This window comes from Dermacentor variabilis, chromosome 6 (genome assembly GCF_050947875.1).
Source record: "Dermacentor variabilis isolate Ectoservices chromosome 6, ASM5094787v1, whole genome shotgun sequence".
Classification (NCBI taxonomy): domain Eukaryota; kingdom Metazoa; phylum Arthropoda; class Arachnida; order Ixodida; family Ixodidae; genus Dermacentor; species Dermacentor variabilis.
In genome coordinates this window covers 169230810-169249696 of record NC_134573.1, presented here as the reverse complement: position 1 = coordinate 169249696, position 18887 = coordinate 169230810, and the positions used below count along the sequence as shown (strand labels likewise).

The following is an 18887-nucleotide window of genomic DNA, read 5'->3' as shown; positions in this document are numbered from 1 at the left end:
GAGCGGTAGAGATCCGGCCAGAGGAACTGCTGTCGTACGCGGTAGTATGTACGCAAAACGCCAAGGTATCCCGCAGTCGGTGCATCGAGAGGTTGTTCGAGAGCGACGGATTGCAGATGACGAGGAAGGACAAGGAGCAACTCAAGACCGTCAGGGCTGATTTTGCGGCGGTAGAGGATGCCGTCGTGCAGAACGAACATGCGTTACGTGGCGTCAGTGCTGCCAGATTGCACTCTGGCGATGATGGACTGTAAGGATTCGTCGCGTTATTGTTCAGCGCGCATGTCGGTCATGTCAGTAAAAGCCATCACCGAGGTCGCCGGTCGTGCGCTGCAGGGTAAGGGGGACCCACGGTGTGACGAGAGACGCAGTCAGCGTCCTTGTGCAGACGTACAGACTTATAGTTGACAACAAACGAAAATTCTTGGAGCCGCAAAGCCAAGCGACCAAGCCGTCCTGTCGGGTCCCGGAGCGAAGACAGCCAGCAGAGTGCGTGGTGGTCTGTAACGACCGAAAACGTGCGGTTGTACAAATATGGCCGGATCTTGGCGGCAGCACAAACTAAAGTGAAGTGCTCCCGCTGGGTGACGGAGTAATTTCTATCGGCAGGTGACAGCAAGCGGTTGGCGTAAGCTATCACGTACTTGGTACTATTCTGTGTTCGGCCGAGAAGAGCGCCGATGCCATGGCCGCTTGCGTTAGTGTGGAGTTTGGTCGATGCATATGGATCAGAGTGGGCAAGTATGGGAGGGGTGGTCAGAAATCTGATGAGAGCGGTGAACGCGTGAGCCTGCTCCGGGCCTCATGAATATGGCCTGTTCTTGTTTAGAAGATCTCTCAAGGGCCGAGCAACGTCGACGAAATTTTTGAAGCGGCGGCGAAAGTAAGCACACAGGCCGACGAAGCAGCGCACGTCAGAAGCAGAACGTGGCATCGGGAAACTCCGTACGGCGCGAACTTTTCCCGGATCTGGTTGGACACCGCATGCGTCAACGAGGTGTCCCTACACGGTAATCTGACGGCGCCCCAATTGATATTTCGTGGAGTTCAGTTGGAAGCCGGTTTTTCGGAAGACCGCGAGAATGGCAGCGAGTAGGGTAACAGAGACAGCTGGTCCATTTCTAGCCTCGCAGAAGAGAGTCCATCATACGTTCAAAGGTCGCAGGAGCACTGCATAGGCCAAAGGGCATGACTTTGAACTGATATAAGCCATCCGGCGTGATGAAGGCCGTCTTTTCGCGGTCCATTTCATCAACTGAAATCTGCCAGTAGCCAGATCGAAGCTCGATGGACGAGAAGTATTTAGCTCCGTGCAAGCAGTCCAAGGCGTCATCGATGCGTGGGAGTGGGTAGACGTCTTTTCGCGTGATCTTGTTTAAGTGGTGATAATCGACGCAAAAACGCCAGGTACCATCTTTTTTTTTCACAAGGACGACAGGCGAAGCCCAAGGGCTGGCTGATGGTTCGATGACCCCTTTGCGGTGCATTTTGTCCACTCCTGATTGGACGACTCTACGTTCAGCATGCGATACACGATAGGGATGCCGACGAATAGGATTCGTTTCTCGAGTGTTTATATGGTGCTGAACAACAAATGTTTGGCCCAAAGGCCTGTCGCCGTAATCAAAGATGTCACTGTATGATTCAAGCAGGAGACGTATGTCCGTGGCCGGTGCAGAGGTGAGGTCAGGTGCAATCATTTTCCCTAAGTCATCCGTTAAGGAACCAGAGCTGAGAGCTGCAATTGGGGCTAATAAACCAGTCTTGGCATTCAGACTCGCAATGTGAAATTGTGAACCACTAGAAACACTGGCCAAGAACATGCCGGCCGGATTCACTTGAGGGCACAGGCTGAAATTCAGAAGCGGTAGAACGACGTCGTTATTAGTAACCGTGACCAGCGTATGGGGAACAGCAATGTTCCGGTTCAAAAGCAAGTCGATGATTGCGCGAAGCACATATTCACCGTCAGGAACCTGTGGCTGGGTGGTCAAAAGTGACGTAAGTAACTGCCTCGCGTGACAGACGCACATTGGGAAGCGAGCACAAGTGTGGTGGGGCGGTGCTCGGAGCATCGGCGAGTTGAGGCAGTTCTAACTGAAGGGTGGTCGCGCCGTCGATGAGAGTAGAAAGAATGGATAAAAGACTAATCCAAGGATAACATCGTTAGGGCAGTAATCGATCGCAGCAAAGAGAAGAGAAGTAGGGCGACTAGCTATACTTAAACGAGCAGTACACACTCCAAGAACAACCAGCACGCCGCCGTCGGCCGGACGAAGCACTCGGGTAGCTGCTGGGGTGAGGACCATTTCTAAACGTCTACGTGCTCTAGCACTCATCACAGAAACGTGGGCTCCAGTGTGGTCGAGTGCTTGGACAGGTACGCCATCTATTTTAGCGCCAATTGCCTTCTTGTGGGCACAGTCAGAGGATTTGCTGCAGTAGTCGGCTATGCAGCACCACCTCCGAGGGCTGCATTTGCTAGTTTTCCGAAAGGGTGCGGCGTAAAACACAGGGGACGAAAGGCGACGTGACTGCGGCGAACGGGAAGATGGGCGATATGTTTGCGGCGAGCGAGACTAGTGTCCGCACGGCGATGGTGAGCGAATGTACCACGTGTTGCTAGCAGAGTTGTCGGCGCTGTTAGACTGGGCGGTGGGTGAAACATTGCGGGCATTTCCATTAAAACGGTTTAGGTTGTTCGGCGTGCGAGGTGTTGAGGGCCACGAGTTGCGACAGTTTCGGGCGACATGACCAATGTGGTGACAGGGGAAACATATCGGCTGGTCTTCCGTAGTTCTCCACTCAATCGGGTTGCGATAACGCGGAGCGAAGCGTCGACGTGGAGCGAAAATAGTAGAAGGGCGTTCTTCAGCTCTGGGATTGGCGACAGCAGAGCGAGAATGTAAACCAATGTTTTCAAGTTCCTGGCGAACGATGGCTTATACGAGGGGAACTCAAAATGTGGTAGCACCAGGCCTACGCGAACAGAAAGCTGTGGACGCCATCGCATCCATTTCACGTCTAACGATTCGCACCACGTCATCTGATGGCGACGCTGTGACAGTGTTGGAAAGTCTGGCGAATGGTTGCAAGACGCGTCGGCTTTTGGCTTGCTCGAATTGTCGGCACTCTTTAATGTTTGCATCAACTGTAGAGCAGCTCTTGCACATGAGGAGATTGAATTCGCCCTCAGCAATGCCCTTAAGCACGTGCCTGACCTTCTCACCTTCTGTCAAGTCGTGTTCGGCCTTACGACAAAGTGTCAGCAAGTCCTGGATTTGCGAGACATAGGACTCCATGGGGGATTGGGCCCGGGAGGCCAGTTCCTGCTTTGCGGCAATTTTACGGCCGGCTGGTTTACGAAATAACTCTGTCAATTTCTCTTTGCATTTGTACCAACTGGTTAGCTCCTCTTCGTGGTTTTCGTACTACACCTTTGCCGTGCATCTTAGGTAGAACAACAGGTTAGCTAGCATACGCGTAGGGTCCCATCTGTTGATTATACTCACGCGTTCGTGCACGGCCACCCATTGTTCAACGTCGACGCCATCGGTCCCGCAGAGAGTTCCAGGATCCTTGGGTTGCACAACGACAACCGAAGGTGACAGCGACATAGCATGCGACGGTGACGTAGGAGGCGGCAACGACATTGATCCCGTTTGCTCACCGTCATTCATGGTTGGGATGGTGATGCGACGTCCACTGCGGAGCTCCGTTTCCAGCCGTGGTAACCCGCACCTCTCACCAATATGTTACGGGGATGTTGGAAGTACAGAAGATTGTATTTACAATATATATACAAACTGAGCCTTAGTAATTAAGATGGATGACTACCAACCACATGCAGCAGCCAGCGTCCCGCGATCTTCTTATTCTCTCTTCTTTCATCCTTGCGTAACAATACGTTTCCACCTTTGTGTTGCACATTTGGTCCATGTAACCACATCTAATCGGCCGCCGTCATAAAGAAGCTTATTGAGTTGCAATGACTTTACGTTACAAATGAACATCTGTGATGTGGCAGACGCATTGGTGAAGTGCTGCGAACATCGTTTTGAAATACTAAAGCGCCACACAGACGACACAAGAAGAGAGACGGACGAACGCTTACTTACTGTTAGTAAGGTGTTAGTAAGCGCTCCTCTGTGTCTCTTCTTGTGTCATCTGTTTGGCGCTATAGTACTTCAGTAAGATGCGCCAACTAGCCCAACAATAAGTTCTTCTCGAACATCGTTTTATGCTTTGATCCTTTTGTGTCAACTCCGTGGTCGGAGATCATGTTCTTGCGTATAGGGGAAGAAGGATGCCCTTGCGTCATTTCACACTGCACTAAACTAAGCACAGCCGGCGGCATGCATACTCACGAGGCTATCTTTATTTTGGTCAAGAGGCGGTCTTGCGACTCTTGCGTGGAGCCGAGCTTCACCACCTTGAGCACGCTGTCGCCCGTGTAAGTGTGGACGCGGAAGACCTCCGATTTCTTGCCCTCGGCAATTTTCTCGAACTTGTCTTGCTCTCTTGAGACACTTGAGGAGTGAGAGAGAAAGTAAGTGGCCAATGTGTAAGACACAATGGAGGAAAAACAATTTCAGTTCATCATTCCTCACTGTGTCGTCAATTCCAACATCGAAGCGTTTTTTCTTATTATTTTCAGAAAGGAGGCTTGACCATTAAAGGAAAATTCTCCTTACCCCCTCCCGACATTCCGAAAGTTGGTCTTCCAAGTAAGCTAACCAAATGAACTACCTGGTAGCCTGCAAACGAGGAAACTAACAGCCGTCAGAGAAAGGAAGAGGAATGCATCGATAACTATAAGCACTGGAACAATGATGAAGGAAAAGGTAGGCTTTGCCCGAACGACAAAATATCGATTGCGATAGCAAATTAGTAGACAGCTGTACGAAGTATTGATAGTAGCCTTATCGGCCGTTAATTAAAGTAACAAGCATGCTGTCGTACCCGTACAGGGAAACATGACCATATGTCACTCGATGAGCACGACGGACGCTCGCTGTCAAGATGCTAGCGTGAGGACGAGCGGCCACAGCAGCGAGCTAATTGACCTTCGTTCTGCCTACGGTTTCAACGCGAACTAAGCGGCGAGAACACAGCACACACAAAACTATGAGCCCTCGGCGACCCTAGGCATGTACTCATTCCAGATCACTTTCAAGTTAGGGTCCGCGTGGCCGTCGGTGTAGTGACCGCTCCCCTCCTCTTCCCCCCGGTTCCTTGTACGCGAGGGAAGACGGCGCTCTCCCTCCCCGCTTTCCTCTCTTGCGCGCGAGATTGAGCCGCCATAGCACACTCTCCCTCGCAAGCTTTCAGTGGAGCAAGCACCGTACGGCGCGTGATAACGATGTTAACGCCCTTGGACTTTATAAAGAACATCTCGGCGACGGCAAAAATGCGCCTGGAATGTACATATAATGGCTATCCGAATAACAATTTATGCGACAATCCGCAAATAAAGTGTTCAGTGAACGTCCGTTCGCAGGAGTTTGTCATCGGTGGCCTGCTTTCGCTAATGATGGGTCAAAAAAAACATGATTAACTGTAACCTGCTGTTACAAACATTGTGCAAGCAGTCCACAATATAAATAAATATTGTGTATAAATATCGTGCAAGCAGTGTACAATCAGTATAAACAATATATATGTACATATATATATATATATATATATATATATATATATATATATATATATATATATATATATATAAGGTTTACCCGTACAGCTTCAATCTCGGTACATGGGCCCCTACAAAGTCGTAGAACAGACCTCCCTACTGAACTACCTCGTTACACCTATTGACACACCTGCTGACCGACGCTGCCACGCGACAGAAATCGTGGATATGCTTCCGGCCTCAAGCCATTCTCTCGGCGCTCTACGCTAGGCTAATTTCCCGTTGGTCTGACCGTTTTCATCCATGAGGGCAATTAGTGTAAGCATTCATATTATGGACGTCATCTTCCTCATCTCTCCATATGCATCACTATCGCTTCGCATCTTCATTGTCGGCGCGCTAGCTCGTGCTTTTGAAATAACAGCGTCGAGTAAAACTGTTGCTTCTCGATAAATCAATATATATATATATATATATATATATATATATACATATATATATATATATATATATATATATATATATATATATATATATATATATATATATATATATATATATATAAACACGATGTTATTCGTGAACACAGACACAGCTTTCTCTGTCCACGGTAATGATTTCGTTTAGCTGTAAGCGATTTTCTGTTTGCAATGGCCATCACTTTATTGTATGGTAATTTTTGCTAAGAGCATTTGTTTTGATGCTCTCCGTGCTTTGCGTTGGTCACAGGCACTGCTCGAATCAGCTAGGGTGCAATGTACTTTCTGTGGAGAATTGCTCAGCGTCAATTCTATAAGTGTCGTGGAATTTCACGCGTTTGTGAACTTTAAGATTGTAAGTGTTGAACATGTGTATACCTAAATTTCGTATTCGTCAAGCGTTATAATTTCTTTTACTTCACACGTTTCACAACACCCTATGAGTGTCGCATTTTGCTGTCTAGAACGTATCACGTGTACGCGAATAGTTTAGCTCTTTAGTTAGTTTCTAGATTTCGCAATAATTATAAAACTGCATTTGTTGCAACGCTATATCTGCATAATATATTGAACAAATATCAGTCTCTAAATAACATTAGTTGAAATGAGCCAAGATGTTATTTCTTGAACATGGGGCAATGATTTCTGTTTTAGTTTTTAATTTTTAATATGTTTCGTGGTATATCCTGTTTGCTCTTGTATTGTTATGTTGCTACAAAGTTACGTCAGGGTTGCATAAATTGCTGCGCTGTATGCTATTGCACTGTCACGTAAGTGTACGTGAAAACAAAATGCAATTGCGCATTCCCACTTTTGTTAGTAATAAAATGAATACCGTATTGTTCGGTTTTATTGCAACAGGAATTACATGTACACTGCAAGCGCATTTCTGCCGTCGCCGTCGCCGTGAGGTTCCGTATAAAGTCCTTGCACCAAAACGTCGTTGCGCTGCGCCGCGCGCCGTATGCTGTATGTGCGAGCGAAAGAGAGCGAGGGTAAGCCGGCGATCGCGGCTCAATCACGCGCACCGAAGAGAGATATATAGCGCCCCGTCTCCGTCACGCGCAAGGCTCCCGTGGGAGGGCAGGGAGGAGGGAGTGCATTCTCCGGGTGACTCCAGCGCCCTCGCGTGCCCGCTCCGGGCCGCGGGCCGCTGTATCTTTGGCCTTCTCATCAATAAAAGTTTTTCACCACCACCAGGAGACGCCAGGTGGCGCCGAGGAGTACAGACGTGTTCGCATCGGCTCCGTCAATAATCTTGCCTAGTAGCGGTCAAAATAATGTGACCACCACGGACTTCACAGGATTTGTGTAGGAAGACACCAGGAACACGCTGATACCCCCTTTTTTGACAAGTGGACCCGGCTTCTTCCAAGAAGATAAGACCATCGCCCGAGCATGCCGGCCCGCCACGCTAAGCCTAACGGCGTAGCGGAGCGCGGACCCCCGGCAGTCAGCTCCCGGCCCAAGCGTAGCGCCGCCACGGCCCAACTTCCAACGGACAACGACCCGGAACTAGCCCCGGACACCATGGACACGGATGACCAAGCCATCGAACACCAAGCGGGATCTGCGGCCGACGCTGAAGAGGACTTCCTCTCACCTGACGAGGTGATACAGGGGGAATCAACCAGCGACGCCGACGAGAACGAGGAGAAAGACTCAGCAAGGGAAGACGACGAAGCCAAGAACGGTCAGTGGCAACTTGCACTATCTTTGCGAGCACAAAAAGGTTTAAGAAAACAAGTGCGAGCAGCCTCTGATGACAGCGGAGCTCGAGGCGGCGGTGAGGGCAACAGCAGCTGCAACGCCAAGGCGCCTGCGGGAGAGCGAGCTAAACGCGGAGTAGCGTCTATAAGAGCCCGACGACGAACGCGCGCCGCGCCGCTGCCCAGAAATGACATGAAAATTATCATGCTTCCCAAGCCAGGGCTAGTTGTAAAAGAACTTAAAATCTACGATGTTGCGCGAGCGATAGAACGTGCAAGCGGCGACCCGGAGACCTGCAGGAGCGATAAATTTCTGCTTCGCCTCCGCAACGGGTCAAACATAATCATTGTAAGTACCCCATACGAACAAGTGGCGGAGAAGATCGTGAACATCAAAACGCTGGAGCTCAATGGCACTAAACATCCGATACATAACCACCCCTGAAGGGTACCTTAAAGGAGTGGTACACGGACTGGAACGCGAAACCCCAGAAGATGAACCTTTAAGTCATCTCCGAGTGCGCACTCAAGGAGTGACAATCGTCCAAGCCCGGATGCTCGGCAAGTCTGAAACCGCAATGATAACGTTCGATGGACCGATAGTGCCACGCTTCGTCTACTATTACGGTGGCGAAATGCCATGTGTGCCTTATCAGCCCACGAGACAATACTGCAAACTGTGCAAAAGCAAGGGACATAGAACGGACGTTTGTCCAACGCCCACGGCAAAGGCGTGCAGCAATTGTTGGCTAAGGGACCCTCCTGAGGACCACACCTGTGAGCCAGAGTGTGCCCTGTGCGGGGGGGCTTATCCCACGGCGGCATCGGAGTGCACCGAGAAACTCAAACGGGTCCCCCAAAGGGGCAGGCCACCACTGTCGCAACGCCTACGCCGATCACAAGCCAACGGAATCCTCAAGAGACGCTGGTTCAGCACGGACCGTGAGGGTTCTGCATCCCCAGACGGGGCCCGTTCCAGGTCCCGATCCAGTTCCCGATCCAGGTCCAGCTCCCGAGACCACTCCAACTCCAGGGACAGTGGCCAAGAGAGGGGCCAAACAACAAAACAACAGCAGAAGAGCAAGAAGACGCTGAACAAGGAAGTCAAAACCAAGGTGAGCTGGGCAGCAATCGCCTCCCAACCCCCACACCAAACAACACAACTCACACGACTAGAACGCGAACTAGAGCTAATGCGAGTGCGAATAGGAGACCTAGAAAGAGAAAATAGGCAATTAAAAAGCAACAAAAGCAGCAACCACAACAAGAACCTAAACCAGTCCAGACAGGACAGAAAGGACAAAAACTACCGAATTTAGAAGGCGACACCGTAATTACCTTGTTGATACTGAAAGAAACCATAAAACAAGTTATACCCACAATCATAGAGCAGGTGATGATTCAGGTAGATCGCAAACTAGAAGCTCTGGACAAGAAAATCCAGGCACAACAAATAGAATTTACGAAAGCATTGAGAAAACATGCCACAGGCAGTAGCATAAGAGAAAAAGCAGAGAAAGTATATAACAGGCCAGGCCTGTCGGCCATGACCCAGGCGACACACAATGCCTAAACATCAAAAGCACGCTTCCGAAGAGTGCGAAATATGGCAGTGGAACTGCCGCGGGTTCCGGCGTAAAATGGGACAACTGTCGCAGCTGGTGATGACACAAAAAAGATCACCAGCTATCATTGCATTGCAAGAAGCCGGAACAAACCCAAAATTACAGGGATACGAAACCTTCAATACCGAAGGTGAAAACTGGAAGGTCGCAACATTGGTCGACAAGAAAATCACAGCAATATGTCACAAATACATAGAAGGAACGGACATTCCGCATATAATAACAGAAATCACATATAAGGGCACCAGAGGAAAGAGTGCCTTCATAATTAATGTCTACAGCCCGCCGAGTCAGAAAAGAGCAACGTTCGACAAACTATTTCAAGAGACAGCAAAAATGGCGAAGGGGAGACCTCTAGTGATAGTTGGGGATTTTAATGCCAGGCACTCAAGCTGGGGGTATCCAACCCAGAACAATAAAGGCAAAAATATTATGGGACAAATAGAAGCACTCGGAATGACACTTCTAACAGACCCTGCAATGCCAACAAGAACAGGGAATAGTATCTCCGCAGACACAAGTCCGGACCTAACAATAACCAAAAATTGTCCAAATGCGGAGTGGTGCAACACCCTCGAAAATCTAGGAAGTGACCATTGCATTATAAGTACCACAATCCGCGCAGCTCAAATCCGCAAACAAATAGGTACAGCTAAAATAACAGACTGGCGGGCGTACAGAGAATCGCTGAAAGAACAAACCACGGACATAAATGATTTAGATAATTGGTGCGAATGCATACGAAATATAAAGCAGAAACATACCAAAACGATCACCAGGACGGACAAAACACCTGAAGTGGACCCTCACCTATTGCATCTGTGGGATGCAAGACGAAGCCTGACCAAAAGATGGAAGCGACAGAAATGCAACCGCAAACTCAAAATGAAAATCAAAGAAATAACCCAGAAGGCCGAGGAATACGCTAATCAACTCACAACGGCCAACTGGGAACGCTTCTGCGGATCACTTAATGGAACCCTAGGGACGGCAAAAACGTGGAAAATCCTCAGAGGAATGATTGACCCGCTCAAAACCAGACGCGAAGGACAAAAGAACTTGGAGAGATTGCTACACTCGTACCCAGGCACAAAAGAAGAACTCCTTCAGGCAGTCCATAGAAAATGCTTCGGTAACAAAGCCCCGATACCCCCATACCAAGCTGATTACACCGGACACCCAAACCCAGAAATGGATGAACTCGTCACGGTGGCAGAAGTTAGAGCAGCGATCGCCAGTACAAAACGGAACACAGCGGCAGGGGCGGACCAAATATCAAATACCATGATTAGAAACATGAATGATGAAGCCATAACAGCCCTTACGAACTTTATAAATGACCATTGGGTCAAAGGAACGATACCACAGCAATGGAAACACGCTGTGATAATCATGATTCCGAAACCAGGGAAGAAATTTACTTTAGACAACCTTAGGCCCATCTCTCTCACATCGTGTCTAGGAAAGGTGTTCGAAAGATTAGTAAACACTAGACTCCAACGTCATCTTGAAGAAAACAACTTAATGCCTGACACCATGTTTGGCTTCAGACCACATCTGTCAACACAGGACATACTCCTGCTTTTAAAAGAGGAAGTATTGACGAACGTCCCCAAGGCAGGAGAACACATTGTCATGGCTGTCGACATAACAGGGGCCTTCGACAACGTAAGTCACAAAGGGATACTGGATGGACTTGCAGAGACCAGCTGCGGTCAAAGGACGTACCAATACATCCGAAGCTTCCTCAACCAGAGAACAGCTGTTATCAAAGTAGGAAACGATCAATCTGAAGTCATCCATCCTCCTAACAAAGGAACGCCACAGGGTGCGGTGATTTCGCCTACACTCTTCAACATAGCCATGATTGGACTAGCTAAAAAACTCCAAGAAACCCCCGACGTCCGTCATTCCCTGTACGCGGATGATATAACGATATGGATAACCAAGGGCAACTTGGGAGAGAAGGAGGAAAAGCTCCAACGGGCAGCCAATATAATATAAAACTATACGCAACAAAGACGACTGCAGTGCTCTGCGGAGAAGTCAGAACTCATTCGCCTCACAAAAACCAAAAAACAAAGAACTGACCCGAGACTCAAACTCGAGATCAGGCTGGAAGGGAAAATTATTCCTGAGAGGTCAATAGTAAGAGTGTTGGGGATGTGGCTGCAGTCTAATGTCAGATGTTTACACACTTTAAACACGATCAGAAAAACAACGCAACAAATTAACCGGATGATAGCCCGTGTGGCTCATAATCGGACAGGAATGGGGGAACAAGACACCCTCAGACTTGTGAAAAGCCTGGTCATTAGCAGACTAATGTACTCCCTACCTTACCATACCATGAACAGGGAGGAAGAAGAAAAGGCTGATAAAATAATAAGGATGGCATATAAGACAGCCCTGAGGTTGCCACGCAACACTTCAAATGAGAAACTTCTAGCCCTCGGCCTCCACAATACATTTGATGAGCTGGCTGAAGCCCAACTCATAGCGCAGAGGAGTCGATTGGCGCAAACGACAGTCGGCAGAGCTCTTCTTCAAAGAATCGGCCTTGGAGAATGCATACAAATATATCAAAACGCCAAAGGTCTACCCTGCCAGATTAGAGCTTTATATGGGGAAGGAGGAAAGCTAGAGCAGAATACATAGACAAAACTACAAAATACTTGGACACTGCACGATTCACGGATGCTTCACCATATCAGGCCAACGCGAAGAACATGGTGGCAGTTGTCGTAAACCGTAAAGGGAAAATTACGGCCTGTGCTTCGGTTTCCCGAGCAACCATTTTAGAAGCCGAAGAGATAGCCATCGCCTTAGCTATAAGAGAAGGCATAGAGCGCAATGCTCCACTAACAATAGTCACGGATTCTCAGGCCGCATGTAGGAACTATCAGAGGGGACAAATCGGCGCGAAGGCACGCCGGATACTTACCGAAATCAACAGAGACCTTGACATCAGGTATACCCAAACGATAACATGGGCCCCGGGACACGAAGGTGTTACTGGGAACCTCCATGCAGATGAGGCGGCTCGAGGTTTCACTAATTGCCGAGCTGCCCATGGCAACATCGTAGAGGACCCGACACCCATCGATCCAAATTATAAAGCGATCTTGCAACACTACAGGGAATTCAGAAGGCTCTACCCAGCCCCGCATAGGAACCTTTCAGCCGTGGACTCAGCGCCGTTACGCAGGCTCCAAACGGACACATACATAAACCTACATAAATTGCACATATACTACTCAACAGCATACAAGGACATATGCCCGTGGTGTGGGAGCACACCAACGCTCTACCACATCACATGGGAGTGCACAGCTCACACAGAAGAACAAGAAGATAACACGAGAGCAAGGTGGGAGGCATTGCTATCCAGCTCCGCCCTCGGGGATCAGCTCAGGCTCGTCCGGAGGGCAGAAAGGATGGCGAGGGCCAGCGGTGCCTTGGAATAGGGGCCCGACCACACGGCGTTACCCCGTTTAAGGGACAACGAAGTTCTTTCTACTAATAAAGTTTTGTTGTTCTTCTTCTACCACCACCACCACCACCACCACCACCGCTGTATCTGGAAGGCCATCTGCGACGAGGACAAGGTCCGCCATGGGTAGGGAGGTGGGGGTGGGAAGGACGGGTGGCGTCCTACTCGGGGCGGCGCGGTCGCACGCGTGCGCCCGCCAGGGCCTCTGATTTGAAAGCCATCTGCGGCGTGTACAGAGACCGCCGGGCGCAAGGGGCACTGACCATTGCGGCTCAATCTCGCGCGCCATAATTGAGCAAAGCGAGGAGGCAGCGCGGGAGGAAGGCGGGGTCCCTTCGACTCCGACAAGAGCTTATGGCGTTTTTCACTGGTCGATATGGAGCGGCCACCGAAATCCTCGAGCGAGCGTTCGGGTTTCACAAATCCGAATGGGCCAGCGGAGCGCAAGAACGCTCCGCGAGCGATCACACAGGAAGTCTGCGTACACGTCTCACAAACCGGTTCCAGAAACCATGCCCGACTTCCACTCTGTACGTTTCCACGGCAACCAAAGTGGCCATCCCCCGTGCGTAATTTGACTGCGGCAGCTGCTGAGTCCCCCATTTCCATGTCGCGCCCGCAATGATTGTGCATGGACAACGTACGTAGAAGGCTTCGTACAGCACCTCTCGTAATCGCTGTCGTCCAGGCTCTCATCGCTAAACGCGAGCTCTACCGCAGCGCCAAATGCCTACCGACCTCTTACTGATTCCGCTTGAAGATGGAAGTGACGCGACCTATTTCCGCCCGAATCCGCGCCTCCGTGGCGGAGCAAATGAGAGCGATCCGGGCGAGTTGATCCGAAACGACCAGCGGAAAGCACAAACCCACTCCAAATCGCAGAGTGAAATTCGGATTCCTTTCCACGGAGCAAGAAATCTTGCTCCGAATCGGCCAGTGAAAAACGCCATTAGTTTGCACGGTCGCGCGCGGTCGTCCGCACCGTATTTTGAAAGCAAGCTGGAAACGGCTCAAATCTTTGTGCGCGCTGTGTTCGCGCCGCTCTTGTGCTGCAGCGATAGAGCGCACTAAGGTGACTTCGCTCACTGCTGCTGCCGCGCTTGCTCGCACCAGCGTTGCTCACCGAGTGTGATGTGTTTTTATATTTGCTTGTGCGCGCCGACACCATGCATGTTAATCCAGTTAGTAAGCTAATGTTTCCAAGTTTAAACGACCGATAAATCTACTATCCTTACTTAGAAAAGCTGTTTACTAACTTGCTATCACAATCGATGCTTCGCCTTTCGGTCGAAACTATGACATTTTCCTTTCTTTCTCTTCTTTTCCTGCTATATGTTTCGCTATTGGTAATGTACTTCCTCTGTTGCTTTCTGCTTGGTTACACATTGCCTAGTAAAGGAATCTGGGTCCCATCAATCGGTTGATTCCCTTCTTTCCCAAAATATGCATTCTGTAGGTTTTATGGAAACAAACTGAATCGCAGTGAATTGAAATATATATGTATTTAATTTCTTTATAAGGATGATTTCCTGATAGTGTTAAGTGGGATACCTGTCTGCATTGTTCCTCTGCAAATAATAACCTTATGAAGCCAAGAAAGGCACTTGAGATGTTATTTTTAGTTTTATTTGAAGTCTAGGAATGATAAATTAAAGTGGAATCAGAGTGGATGAGAAAAAAAAGATTGTCGAAGGTAGGAGCCAAACCCACAACCTGAACATTACGCGAAGCAAATATTGATCGTCGCAACACAGTACAAAAAGATATTGTTACAGGAGAAAGTACTTGGCTTCAAATAAAGGTATGTAAATGAAGGCAAAATACATGGAAGATGAAGAGTTAGGTTAGAAGCAATGGCCTATGGAAGAAATAAGTGTTTTGCTCTTATGACGCTCTCGCTACAATTTGTACCAAGATGCGATAAAATGTTACCGAGACCACGTACATGCTGTTGAAGAGCTGGTCAAACGTCGCGAATGACTGCTGACCGCATGCTGCGAGCAGGTTTGCGTACAGGTGCCCTGAGGCCGGCGTGGTGTGTTCAGAGCTCTGTGTGCAAGGAAAGCGTTTGCGGGGTACGTTGAATTAGCAAAACAAACAAAACGCAATCAATCAATCAATCAATCAATCAAACCAAGAAGATAGATAGATAGATAGATAGATAGATAGATAGATAGATAGATAGATAGATAGATAGATAGATAGATAGATAGATAGATAGATAGATAGATAGATAGATAGATAGATAGATAGATAGATAGATAGATAGATAGATAGATAGATAGTTAGCTGGCTGGTAGAGTCACAAAAAGTGGATGAATCCAGAATCACTTTCTTGTGATAGACAAAAAGCAGGGGAACAGAGTGTGCATGAAAAACAGCTGGCCGCACGCGTAATGCGAACCTTCGTCTTCGCATTACGCTTACATGCGCGTATTACTGTGCTTCAAGAAATACAGCTTGTCGGGGGTTAAAAGCCGACGATTATTGTACTCCCTAATGCGAAATTTCAGCTCAGCTCTACATGTGTTTTCATGTCGCGATATAATGGGACATCGCACCCATGACCGAACCGACCGGCGCACGGTGCAATATATAGACAGGCCACACAGTTAGCGCTTCCCGGCAACTGAAGCTGATGCAACCGTAATCTTCATCGGGAAGCGCTTGCGGCGAACGCTATGCACGAATACGACCTTTCTGGCTGTAGTTTTTCTTCCCCGCACAGCCGGTGCCGTCGCATCTGAGGGTGCTTAAGGTCCCTAGATAAATAAGGATGGGCGGATATCAGCGGTTTATAGTGGTATTTCAAGGTGGCTTCCTCCGCTGTCTTCTTCATGCTTCCGCTCAACACCTTCTACTGCTCTAGAAGGTTATTTTCCGGCTTTACCTTCCTCCTCCGCTTTCTTCCTCGCTCCCCTGGCTTCGCTCTCGCCGTATTTTCATCTTTCGCTGCGCTCGTTCGCTCGGCTAGGCCGCCGAGGCACGCTGACGCTCAACGCTGCGCTCGAAAATGTTGCAAATATTGCCTTGAAGACCTACCAGCGGATCGTTGTCTTCCAGGAAGTCCGTGCCAGCCGGTTCGCCGGCTGATAGCCGACTTGGGACAGCGAGAGCTCTCGCACGGTGCGCCCGCATGCGGGAGAGCCGTCGCCACGGCTTCAGGGCGCACACCAAAACGCAGAGTCCCAGGAAGCTGGCGACAAGCACGCTTTGATAAGAACTGCTGGGGTTGTGTATCTGTCGAACAAAACAAAAAAGCTCTATTTTGTAGTCGTGGTTCCACACTGTCCTATGTAAAGCTGCAAAAGAGGAGACACAAGGTACAGTTCCGCACACGACATGAAGTGCGACGTGAACTTCGCTATCAACAACCACATCCCGCAAATAGCCAACATGGTCCAACAGTTTTCAGCGTGTTTGAGCAATCGGAACAGGCACCTTTCGGACGCGTTCGCGCGTCATATCGGACGCTGCGTTGTGCCATGTATGTCGTGCTTTAAAGGGACCCTAAAGAGAAACTAGTTTGGGCTGCATTTGTGTATCACGCTTATACGATAAGAGTGAAGTTATTCAAACCGCGAAAAGAAAGCTCGGTAAGACAGGAAGGACGCAACAAGGAAGAAATGCTGGTTCTCCCGTAACCTAGAGTGGATGTAAGCATCAAATGGCTACCGGCAAAGCAGATTGGTTGGAGAAGAACTAGCCACAATATTAAAACGGGTGTGCATGTTGGCAACGGCACACCCCACCACCCCGTACCACGCCATAGTGTACATTGGTCCATATGGACGCAATAGTTTCCTGTCGCAGACAGAACCTGATTGCAAGACTCGTCTCGGTCAAACAACCATCCACGGTGTGCCAGACGCTACCGGCTTGGACGCGGCCGGACGAGCCGTACGCGCCGGGGACCCCGAGTCCCATGACGTTGAAAAGAGCATAGACGACTCTTTCTCAGCGCCAACAGACGAGAGTCAGGCGCGTAGTGCGCTCTATCCGCCTTTGGGACGTCGCTATTGTAAATGACAAACAAAACTTCAGCGTACTGGAAGTTACAGCTTGAGGGATATTGTGAAGATACATTTGGAAGATCTCGGAAGGAATAGCTTTGTTAACTTCTTTGGGTGGTGGGGGGGGGGGGGGGGAGGTGTAACTAGTGTATGTAAGGCGGCCTTGACGGTTTGCCCCTTTCATGTCGTTTTGCTCTCATAACATGACCGGATCTTCTCGTTTCAGTGCCCGGTTAAAGGCTCCTGCGTTTGGCTCAATGTCGCTTCAAGGTCGCCGAAAACGGGAGCTGAAAGCATTTCATGATTAAAGTAGCTTAAAGCGGGAGGCGACGTCACCTTGTATTTTCCGTATGGAAGCACGCCGTATGGCTTCAAGGATTTAGAGGGCGTCTGCTGGAGCTCAGTTACTGTGTAATCGGTATAGATGCATAGAGTTTGATACAATAATTACTAGAAGAAACTCTGGCGGTAGTCTCTATGGGAACGGCAAATGGGAGCTGTTGTGCCAGCATGGAAATTATGGCGAAATACATGGATTTGCCTAAACTTCGTCATTCTGGCTTGAAACGGCTCTATGACTTTGTAAACTCGCCATTTTCACCAATGTACTCCGTAATGAATAATGAAATAAACATTATTAAAATTGCCCGACGGCAGGTTTCGAATACAGGAACTCTAGCACACAGGCCTGATATTGAAACGATTAGGCCATGGACCCATGTATCGATAGGCGATGCGAAGCGTGCTTATGAATTTATGTAGGGCAAGCCAGTGGCTTGAGACGCTTGGCGCGTTTCGATTTGGCCACCTCGACAAGCTCAATAGTTGCAGTTAGTAGCGATTGTGCAGGTTCGCAGCGTCTTCTGCACTTTCAAGGCTATGGTTTGTTCTGAAATTTAGGACAATGAATGCACATAAATGGTAATATACAAAGCCACAAGAACGTCTGAATTCACAAGCACGAAGATCAGACAAATCCAAGTACTTCGCATCTTTACCATGGTGGGTCAACGAATGCAGCGCCAGAGTTCCCTCTAGTATATTATGGGAAACGCTGTGTATAGATGCACAGCGTTCTGTTGCAAGATAGCCTAAAGTCGATAAGCTCAAGTCCGATGAAACCTGACATCACAAGGACGTGGAGGCGCAGAGGTGCTTGCGAGAAAAAAATGGGTCTGATTTTCATTCTCTAGGCTTATTAATTAATCGATATTACCTCAAACTATAAAGAAAATAGAGTTATGAAAGAACACATAGCAGTGTAAATTGATTTAGTATCTTTCTTTAGTGTGCATTTAAAGGCTATACTCGTGCAGTTGCTATTAGTTAATGGAAACGTGCACATTGTTTCCCACTCCATTGTTGGTCCACTATCGTTTTCGAGTAGAATGCTGTCCAGAATCCAGCTGCGAACATAATTGATTCGCAAAGAGGTATATTCGGCCAAAATGAGACCACGCTACCCGCCTCGTGGTTGCGAAAACGCCCTGTTCTTAGTGAGAATATGCTTACGTGGGCTCCGTTCGTCCAGGACTGTTTATACCATAACGCCTCGACTTCTCGTAGGGCGGTCGTTAAGTACCTAAACTACCTAAACTAAAGGCGAGTTCGAGCGAGCGGTGAACGAAACGGCATTATGGGCATTGAGATGGACGGACGTAGCAGAAGAGATTCTGCGTAGAGATTTACAGAAGTCAAAGTTAAAAAATGAAAAGAACCATAGAAAGAAACCGTACGTGGTGGGCAATAGACGAGTCAATTTTGTCTGAAAACGAAAGCTTTCTTCTTGTTCTAGCGTATGCTTGATTCGCTTTACCTGACTTAAGACTTCCATGGCTGTTCCCGCACCGTCAGCTGTGCTTTCGATGAGGTAGTGGCGGCAATATCCAAGCAGCAGCCTGGTGCTCTTCACCACAGTGCGGGTGACCCTCTT

At 48.7% G+C, this 18887-nt stretch overlaps 1 protein-coding gene across 1 annotated transcript in view; it reads right to left on the bottom strand.

Annotated features, from left to right (window-relative positions):
* LOC142585717 (serine/threonine-protein kinase haspin-like) overlaps positions 1–18887 on the bottom strand; it is a 64326-nt gene that overhangs the window by 13139 nt on the left and 32300 nt on the right. The window contains exons 6-8 of the mRNA XM_075696687.1: positions 15984–16181; positions 14887–14990; positions 4368–4529 (exon numbers count right to left, since the gene is read on the bottom strand). Of these exons, the coding sequence (XP_075552802.1) occupies positions 4368–4529; positions 14887–14990; positions 15984–16079 (362 nt within the window). The 5' untranslated portion in view covers positions 16080–16181. The remainder of the gene's footprint in view (positions 1–4367; positions 4530–14886; positions 14991–15983; positions 16182–18887) is intronic.